Raw genomic sequence first — 10,537 nt, forward strand, 5'->3', positions numbered from 1 at the left:
TTCATCCTCTTCTGGACGACTCTCAGCTCCTGTTTGTCTCCAGATCTAAAGACTCTTCTTCTCCTTAATTGAATCCGCCTTAATTTCAGGATTTATCCATGGCTTGTTGTTAGAAAAACACCGTACCTTTTTGATGGGTACGGTGTTGTCCACACAGAAGTTCATGTAATCCGTAATGCAGTCTGTGATGCTGTTGAGGTCATCCTCCAGGGGGCTGCAGAGGTTGTCCCACACAGAACAGAAACAGTTCCTCAGGGCCTCTTCAGTCTCTGCCGACCATTTCTTTACTGTGTGTTTCACAACTGGTTCTCTGTATACCAGAGGTTTATACACAACCTTACCACTGTGTGGCTGTAACTGCAGCCATCAGACTCATTTTATGGACTTTTATTGGGGGGGGGGGGGGGGGGGGAGTGTTGTAGTGTAGCTCTTGAAATGAGTATCATTTCATTATGATGATACAAATAGTAAAATATCAATGTAAATCCTGACACACACACACACACACACACACACACACGTAACCAGTAGTGGTTTTTGATACGGGCAACATGGGCGGTTGCCCGGGGGCGGCATCACGGGCATCGGCAAAAATAAATAAATAAAATTGCTCGTACTCCTGCTGCCCCGACATCAGTCGGGGCATATCGGGAATGGCATAGGCACCGATCGGTTTTCTATCACCCATTTGCTGGGAGTAAGGGCACCCTCCGTTTGCAAGGTGCGCCTGCTGCTTGCGGCACAGGGAGGAGAGGGTGGGGGACTTAAAATTTGCACCGATGTTTTTCTGAAATTCTATACGCGAAAAGTGAGTGTGAGAACCCTCGGTGCGTCTGCTCGCTGCTGAAGTCAAAGTAAACTTTGTCATCTCCGCTACATACAGTCCAGTATATAGAGAGACGAGAGGACGAGGCTCCAGCTACAGCAGTGTAAGAAAACAAACGATAAATATAAGAAGAGTAAGAAAATAAATATACACTTTAGGACTCGGGGTAAAGGGATCAATAACAATTTAAAATTTATATTTTGATGATTTAAAGACACATACCACACACCACGGAAAGGGGAGGGAGACCTTCTGCCCCCAAATAGAGCACATGTCATTCATAATGATATAAATCCAAGCCCATTATGTATTCATGATTTGAATCCTGGGTTGTGTGAAATCCCAGAAATACACCTTAAACAAAGTGAATCTGAACTAGGTGTAGGTCTATTAGGTTAAGTTGTGGTGATCCTCGAGTTGGGGGATGGGTGTTCATACTGGAGTGCAAAATTAAAACCAATGGAAGATGGACAAGAAAAGTTCAAAGCCATCAGCTGCCCAGTTTAGAAAAAAAGAGAAAAGAAGAGGAGAAACGAGCAAAAGATACAGATAAGAAGATGTGTCATTGGATAATGGCAGGTCATCCTGAAACAATCAGAATACTTTATTAATCCCTAAGGATGGCTAGGACCGCCACTGCACGTAACTTACATGAGGTGGGCGGGCGTAATTTGCCCTGTAGCGAAGTGCTGTGCGGATCTGACGCATCTGGATCGTTGCTGCTCCCTACCTGCTAAAGCTGCATTTTATCAAGCTTTCCCAGAGAAGTAAAGTACGTAAGTTCATCTCTAAATGTTTGTAAAGTATTCCTGCGTTACAGATATATGAAGTTCCGACGTCTGTGTGTTGTCATTGGCTTTATTCCGCGATACTTCCATGGTTGCCCGGTCAACCTCATCATGGAAGTGCACAGTTTTTTAAAAAAAAAAAGAAAAAAAAAATCCCCCCCCCCCCAAAAAAAAATACTATGAAAAACTTTTTTCATTAAAATTTTCAATGTTAGGTTAAATGTAATAGAAACTACTTCGACTCTAGGCCTTAGACCAGGGGTCGGCAACCCTGGGCACGCATGCCACAGCTTGGTTAACGATGTGACGCTGCAATCAGGCATACCGGGCATGTGACCAATGGCGCTTTTTCCACGGGCGGCTCAGGGTATTGGGAGTGTCCACTTAATACTACACAGTGTAGTATTAAGTGGATGTGTCATCATCTCACATGATTGCAGGAATACATGATGACTGATGGGAGTGTCATCATCTCCCAATCATGCATGATGGGAGTGTCATCATCTCCCATGATGCAATCATGCCATTTAACCATATAGTGTAGTCTACACTATATGGTTAAATGGCATTTTAGTTAATATAAAGCAAAGGATTGGGGCACTTCAAATAATTTTATCTCAACAATAGTCAGAAAATTGAATCATCATAAAGACATTTAATATTTATTACTTTTTTTTTTTTTAAATTCCCATTACTTTATTATAGCACTAGGAGTAAATAATACGGGGAGTATTCTGTATCAGCACCATGATGCAAACTTGTGGCCATAGTATATACAGTATTCTGGAGAAGGTATAAAATGTTACTGTGTGTGCCTTTTATGTGGAGATTTTTTTTTTTTAAATTATTACTAATGATATAACATTGTCCAGGACATACCTTGTAAGGAGGAGGAAACCGTGACAAACGCAGCTCTGTGAGGCTGCTAAAGGCAGTGGATCCAGCTGGTGAGGGATCTGCACAGGTAACAATAACACATGTACCAGTTGTTGCATTGCAATAACTTTCAAGTATAATAAACACACCTGCAATGTTTTGATTGTATAATATTTTTCTATCATTACTCTATCATGGATTAAGTCCAAGAGTTGTTAAGGGTGGATAATTCAATAATTAATGCAATACCAAATTTTGCCTTGTTCTCAGATGGACCGCAAGTGGAGTGCGAAAGCTCAGATGTGGAGATGGAAGGAGGAAGAGAGGCAAAGAGTGAGTCCACGGAAGCCAGTGCTAAATTAAAGTGAAAAAAATAAATAAAAGAACTTCACCATGACAATGAAACTGCATAAAAGCTACAGAATGAAAGCCTTTTTCTCCACACAGTTTCAACATTTCATTCAATTTCCAGAACACACACACACGAAGCTGACCCCATGCCAACAGTTGTAGCACTCTCATGTGATGCGATGAGCAAATGATCACTCTGGATGTTAGTCCGCTGTAAAACTTTAATGCGTCCTCCAGCACACGACAAAACATAACGGCAGTACCCGAAGAACAACCTCCCCCCCAAAATACTATTTCGGTTGGACTAGCCCCCACAGTTACGGCAGGTCTGCATAAACAAATATTGCTTGGTGATCATTTAACCAATGATCTACACCAGTGGCAACATGGAAGCTCTTATCTCTGCCCTGTGTTTCCATTGGACTCTTCGCACCACAATCCAGCTGTGCCCCACAGACAACGCTTCCCTGGCTCGCTGCAACAGCAGCCTCCCTCGTGGCGACGCCTTGTCAATGTTACTGGCGCCAGACCTAGGGGAATCTGGATGGGCAGCAAGCGGCACACAGGCTAGAGAGTACTGCGTAGCCAAGTATGGGCAAAATGTGGATTAATAGAGAGGACGACGAAGTTAGGGTCTTGCTCAGGCCGGAGCGCTTTTATTTCTGAGCTGCGGATTCACTGAGCCCGAGTCCCTCTGGTAGTTCCACAGCAGTGCAAGAACACCATCTACTGACATAATGAGGTGTAACCTCAGGATGGCAACGCATAGCAGTGTTAGAATAAGGCGACGTTCACACTGCAGGCGAAAGCGCATCAATCCGACTTTTTTGACCCCATGCGACCCATATCCGATCATGGTGAGACAGTGTGAACAGCACAAATACTCGATTTTGCTCTACAAGGGTCTGATATCCACTTACGGGGACATTATACTGCTACTGTTCTATCGAAATTTTAAACGAATATCCTCATATGTGGCTCTTATTTTTCTTAGAAACAAAAATTAGGTAAAAAAAAAAAAAATCAAAATCTGGTAATTCTTTGTTTTTACATTCATCAGGTCCCATTCAGCCCAAATATCAAAGAGAAATTAAAAATGCATGTAATGGAAGAGTTTGGGTCTTAGGAGGTTAAGGGCCATCAGTCAAACAATACTGTTTGGTCTGAGTCTAAACAGAGAGCGTTGTGTGTGACGTCTTCTTCTGCGTATGTGGGCCGCTTTGTGGGTTCACACTAGAGCGCGTTTGCTGTCACATTTTATTTGTAGTGTGAACAAAATTAAACATGTAGCGTTTTCCAACCTACTACATAATGAAAGATACTGACCAGAAACATTGTCTGTGAAGCTGCAACCAGTGAACGACAGTGGAAAACAGTACTCACGAATGCAGGCAAAGGTTCACGTCTTTTAATCACGCACGCTGTTTTCCACCGGTCGCCTTTTCTGTGGCCGGAATTGGACACCAAGTCGCACCGATCAGCCCGTCTTCACGCAAGCCGTTTCATCTAGCGTCTACATGCTCCTTCCTCCCGGAATCTGGGCCTCTCCCTCATTGAGGTGCTGACCCAGCTTTTCTAACAGATCCTTTCAGCAGCTGATAGGCCACATCAGGGCACACCCAACACCTCAACAGGTGCCTGCTATTGACTAATTTGTCCACTGTACAGTCAGTCCATAGTGGATTAAAACAATGTCATACATAAACACTAAAAACATGCATCACAAATATCAAAGTAAAATCATGCAAATAAAATCAGAACCACACATACAAATAAACATTAAAATCAGCATAAAACAGACTATAAAACAAATACAAATTTCCACTGTGTGACAGTAACCAAGCACAGTGTCCAACCTTTTTGCGGGCTAAAGAATTACTAAACTCTAATCAGCAGTAATTTGTTGGTGTGTTTGCACTTTAAACAATTAATGTTACTGTTTGAAGTATGTAGCAAAACTAAAAGACTGAATGAGTGTTTTCCATGCAGAAGCACCTTCGCCTTACTCGTTGGATTCTGCTGATCAACCTGCTGGTCTTCTGGGTCTCTGCAGTCCAAGCAGCAAAATGCCCACAGGAGTGTTGCTGTGTCCAGCTCAATGTGACCTGTGTCAACAAGAACCTGACCCAGGTTCCTCCTAATGTTGATGAGGTATCTATAAACATATACACTTACTCATCAGTTTGTTAGATACACCTTGCTAGCAACCGGATACGACCAAGAGGATACAACCGCATCCTCTTCTATCTTCAGAACTGCCTTAATTTGTCATGCATAGATTCAACAAGGTCCTAAAGCATTCCTCCCAGATTTTGGTCCGTATTAGCATGATAACATCACACAGCTGCCTGCTGCACATCTAAGATGCAAATCTCCTGTTCCACCACATTCAAAAGATGCTTTATTGGACTGAGATCTGGTGACTGTGGAGAAAATATGAGTACAGTAATTTCAGTGTCATATTCATGGAACATGTTTGAGATGATTTGAGCTCTGTGGTACGCTATCCTGCTGGAAGCAGCCATCAGAAGTTGAATGCACTGTGGTCATAAAGGGATGGAAATGATTAGCAACAACAGTCGGGTAAGCTGTGGAGTTTAAACAATCCTCAAAAATGGGGCTGTTTAAACAATTCTGTTGAACAGGTGTTTATTTCGAGGCAAATACAAATTTTAATACCCCTGTTAAAGAATGATAAGGCTTCGGCTAAACTTCTCAAGCTGTAGTACCTATTAAATACTTATTATTATCCTCTAATATGTAATCTCCTTATAGAGAACAGTCAAACTGGACCTTCAAGGTAATGACATACAGGAACTCCCCACTGGGGCTTTCAGGCACACCCCCTACCTGACTCACCTGTCGCTGCAGCGCTGTAACATCCACAAGGTGAAGGAGGGGGCGTTCCGTGGCCTCGGTCGCCTGGTCTTCCTCAACCTTTCCAACAACAACATTGACATCCTCTACCAGGTATTCTTAGACTTAAACCACATATATCCCATTGTCATTTTAAGTGGTTTTTAAAAAAATAAAAATTAACTTCAAGAAGTCTACCCAACCATTCTCAGTGCAGTCCTTGGTTTTTTTATGATTCTAGGAGTCATTTGACGGTTTGTCCTCACTAAAGCAGCTTATTATTGACCGTAATCGTGTGGAAGAGATCCAGCCTGGAGCGTTCTCTCAGCTGGGCTCCCTCAACCTGCTCTCCCTCTCACACAATCAGCTGGTTTACATCCCTAATATGGCATTCCAGGTACTCACACTAAACCGTGTGTACAAAATACTTCGAAATGGAAATTTCAAAGATTTTACAGATATGCACCTGTTGCTGGAGCCTTAAATAAAATGCCAGCTTCCTTTGCTTTCAGGGCCTGCAGAATATCAAGAAGCTTCGTCTTAGTAACAACTGTCTAATCTACCTGGATACTGAAGCCTTTGTCGAACTGGTTAACCTAAGACGTCTGAACCTGTCCAGGAATCCAATCCTCTGCAACCGTTGCCTGCGTCCACTAAGGTACGATGGGCTGTTGTTGGTCATGTACTGACAGCTTCAGGAAACCTCAGGAAAGTGATCAGCACGATTTTCTCCCCCCCCCCCCCCCCATTCTGCAGAGAGTGGGCTTTGTGTAACAAAGTGAAGCTGGTGGGGACTTGTGGAGGGCCATCCCATCTTTCAGGTGAGAGACTGAACGCTGTCCACCCTCCTAAGCTGAGATGCCAGAGTGAGGAAGAGGAAGCAGCAGGGATCATACCACGACCCACTGAAGAACCGAACAAGGTCAAGTGTCCTGCACACTGTGTCTGTGAGGTGAGTGTCACTAGTTTTTTGTATATTTATATTTTGTTTAATGCCTACCATATTTTCCAAACTGACTTTAACCTCTTTACCTGCGTTTGCCAATATAGTTACATATATATATAGGATATAGTTGAACACATTGAGGAATACGCTGGATTCTTGATTAGGTTAGAAAATCAATGCCAAGTTTAAGTCTGTAAAAACTACGGCTGATTTGCCGTTTTTCCATGTTTGTCTTTTTAATCTACCAGTTAACAGCCCTCAAGTTCATTGATTGAAAAAGGTTTTAAATTGAGCCAGGTTTGATGTTTTCCTCTACTTTGGATATTAATGTAAGCTACGATGGTTTCAAATTTAACATACATAGAATAGAATAGAATAGAATAGAATTCAACTTTATTGTCATTGCACATGCACAGGTACAGGGCAACGAAATGCACATCAGAATGAATCAGTTGTCCTAACTAACTCTTAAGAGGTTCGTATTTGATCAGAAGTAAAGAAACAACACTTTTAAAATCCAAGTTAGTGGTCTGACTTTAGCTCCTCTAATGTGTGACTGCCCCCTACTGCCACTATGCATGTAAGACAGCTGCAAGTCAATAATGTAGTTAAATAGGACTGAAGTTTGGACGCTGAGAGATTCTAATATGTGGAAAAAATGTTTTGCATGTGTGAATGTTTATTACAGGAACAAAACCATTTTCCAAAGATGCATCTTTATCTGTTAAGATTAGCTTTAAGGTCATCATATTATACCATAACTAACACTAGTAACTAATTTGGATCTTTTCTCTTTATCTAGATGGATGGAGAAAGTTAATCTGAAGGTGCGAGCCACCTGTGCCAAATGAAGGGTATTTCCTTCTATATAGTGTCGTTTATTTTATTTTTAAGTAATCTTTTGACTTGTATTGTATGCAGCATTTTACTTTTCAAACCATTTATTTGTGTAAATGAGTTTGTAAATAATGTTATTCCTGTTTCTTTGTTTAGATTGTATCGTTAACCTATTTCTTAATGGTAGAGACTAATGAGGTGCATGTGTGTGTAAAATTCTGTACAAAACAAGTAAGATTTTGACAACCGAGGTTGTTTTAAAATGGTACCAGATGGTGCCAGAAAATAAAGTACATTTGTAAGAAATTTGACCAGTCTGCTGATGCTGTCTACATATCACCTTCCTTACCACTCGCTTTACACTACCTCACAGCCAGCAAAGGCCCCCAAAGCAACCAAACCCAAACCAATTGACCTCAACGGTCATCAGCAGGTCAAGATGCTCAAGGCCAAATCCAAAATTTGTGGGAGTCCAAACACAAAGCAGGGTGCAGCAAAGAAAGCTGCTAAAAAGCACAAATGTGTTTAAAATGATTAATGACTGTAACTTGAAGTGAAGTGAACATCCTACATTTAGTAAGTAATTGAGTTAAAATTTACTAAAAAAAAAAAAGACAAAAAACTGAATTTATTTCAGAAACATGCTTTTAATCTCGGTTTAATTATCATTAGTGTTTCTGAAATAAATTGGGAAATTTGTAGAAGAGATCCCACCGGTGTGGCAGACGCTGATACAACTACTGATTTTTTGTGAAAACCTGGTTCAGGAGTGCTGAGACAGAAGTTGTGATGCAAACATTATTATAATCTATAAGTAAAATAAATAAAAAGGTGTTGTGTTTTTTTAAATGTATTTGAATAAATTCTTTAAAGGGAAATAAGAGCAACGTTAGGGAGAGTTTGTTTACTCACAGCTGTCATTGTGCTGCTCATAGGGACCAACCCATACTGCAGGATCATCATGATCAGGGACCAGAATAACTTTTATTTGCAGTTTCTTATATGACTTTATGTTGCACAACGTCCTGTGTATTACCTCATATAGCTCTGTGTGTTGGTGGTATGAGAATGGAACGTAGCATTTAGATCACCTGTTTGATTGTGCATCTATTCCTTGAGGATTACTTTGGTTTACCTGATTAGTAATTTGTACCATATGTTCTGTCTTAAATATAGTTCATCTAACAAACCTGACACCCTCTGTGTTTGTCTGAGTGTTTTCACAGTCATGTCTGCAACAGCCGCCTTTGAACTCGTTCTAAGAAAATGTAATGGTTTTTTTTTGGGTTTTTTTTGAGTGGTGATGTTTATTAGCATCAGTCCTCAGAAAGCATCCATGTTGAACAAAACAGGTGAGATGAATAATGGAGCATCACATCAAAACACAAAGAGTTAAACTTAAGGAATATAATCTGTCCAGTTAGGAAGCAGAAACTGTGATGAGTGTAGATCACCTGCTTTGGTGTAAATAAAAGTGACAACAGGTGCATGAGAGGCAACAGAATAAACCCCCCCTCTCACAGATCATTGATCTTATCCCTCCTGACTGATTCTTGCCACTACTGCATGAGACTGTCCCTGCATCGCACTGAGGCTTCACAGAAAGTCCAACTCCAGGATGACATATCCATAGGTGCTATCACAAGAAGGTACAGACTAAAGTGTGGAGGAGATGTGAGGAGCCGTGGATAGGGCTGTAGAATAGCATCAACCTAGCAGCAGGACCAGTGGCTGCTCAAGTGTATGAGGAGTAACAACCCCATAATATCATCTAGCATGACCAGTTTGGCAGTGTGGTAGAGATGGTCTGGGTAGGCATATCCTTGAAGAGAACACAGACCTCGACTTGGTATCCTGACTGCTGTAGGTACCAGAATGAAATCCTCCGACCGCAGCTGCCCCTCTGTGGGTCTTCCTTGGTCTCTTGTGTTCTGGGGGCCTCTGGATGTCTGGAGTTTTGATCTCCTCCATACCTGCTTGATACCATAAAGGACAGGGCTGTGGCTCCCCACACTCCCTAGCAGATCATTACATGGAGAAGCCTTTGGAATGCAAGCATGCTGATCCAAACAGGTGTACACACAGGTGTACACATGGGTATTCACAGACGCGGACTACAGCTTTCTTGGCTGCTGCCTCAAAGCACACTGTGCGCTGTCTATCTTGCGTGTTGCACAATATCGTTTATTATTTAGTAACTATTGATATCTACTGCTAGCTAGTTTATTGTGATGGTGCTTTTTTTTTTCTATTATTATGTTGCTCTTTGTTGTTTGCTGTCTCCTCTGTTGTTTTCTCTCCATACAGGTGACCCAGGAGTTTTGTTTTTTTTTTTGTTTTTTTTTTGTTTGTTTGTTTTTCTCTCTTCCCCCCCCTTCTCACCGTCTCTTCTCCCCTTTGGTTTTCTTTCTTTCTCTCCCCCTCTTTCTTTCATTCTTTCCCCCTGTCCTATCCCACAGTTATGTCTGTCCCGTTTGCAACTGAAAATAAAATAAATTCATAATTATAATAAAGGTCAATCAAATGGACCAATATGGCAAGGCCATGATGATCCACTTGGTAAAATAAATCCGCTTGGCATCTTTCTTGGCCTCAAGACAACAATTCTGATGGCTATAGATCCAAACGGGACAAAAAAAAAAAAGAAAGAAATCCTCCGACCAAATGTGGGTGGAGAATAATTCCCAGCCTCATGTGACCAGTGTTTTTATGCTGTTCCTGAACAACAAAGTCAGCAATGCCATTCACCGATCCTCAAAGACCTCTGGGACATTATGGATCACTGCACCTGACACCAAATTACACAAACTGGTTCATTGATCATCTGATCTAGGTCTGGTTCATCTGAGATCTCACAGATCCATTGTAACCAAAGCAGGAGAAAGGGATTCATAATCATTTATGGCTTCTGATTTTAACTGTGTTACACTGTGATCAGAGTTCTTACATATTTTAATTTTTTTAATGTCACTTTCATTTTTAGTGGTGCATATGAAAGTTAGACTTTAGGCTCTGAGGTGACTGATTCTCCTCACTTTGGGCTGAACTAGTCCTTTA

The 10,537-nt window shown here is 41.4% G+C and overlaps 1 protein-coding gene across 2 annotated transcripts; it reads left to right on the forward strand.

The window, feature by feature from the left end:
* Positions 1–1,508: 1,508 nt before the first annotated feature.
* Positions 1,509–7,708, forward strand: LOC308390620 (uncharacterized protein). Of its 2 annotated transcripts, none has more exons than XM_080872815.1 (9): positions 1,509–1,602; positions 2,487–2,578; positions 2,761–2,823; positions 4,831–4,992; positions 5,617–5,811; positions 5,939–6,094; positions 6,210–6,355; positions 6,454–6,649; positions 7,446–7,708. In XM_080872815.1, exons 3-9 carry the CDS (start codon positions 2,761–2,763, stop codon positions 7,461–7,463), a joined length of 936 nt encoding a protein of 311 aa, XP_080728941.1. In that variant the 5' UTR covers positions 1,509–1,602; positions 2,487–2,578; the 3' UTR covers positions 7,464–7,708. The 2 variants fall into 2 exon arrangements, with proteins under 2 accessions (XP_080728941.1, XP_080728940.1); XM_080872814.1 differs by having other exon boundaries at positions 1,517–1,598.
* The last annotated feature ends 2,829 nt before the right edge of the window (positions 7,709–10,537 follow it).

The sequence above is a fragment of the Rhamphochromis sp. 'chilingali' genome, assembly GCF_963969265.1.
Source record: "Rhamphochromis sp. 'chilingali' genome assembly, chromosome: 22".
NCBI classification, from domain to species: Eukaryota; Metazoa; Chordata; class Actinopteri; order Cichliformes; family Cichlidae; genus Rhamphochromis; species Rhamphochromis sp. 'chilingali'.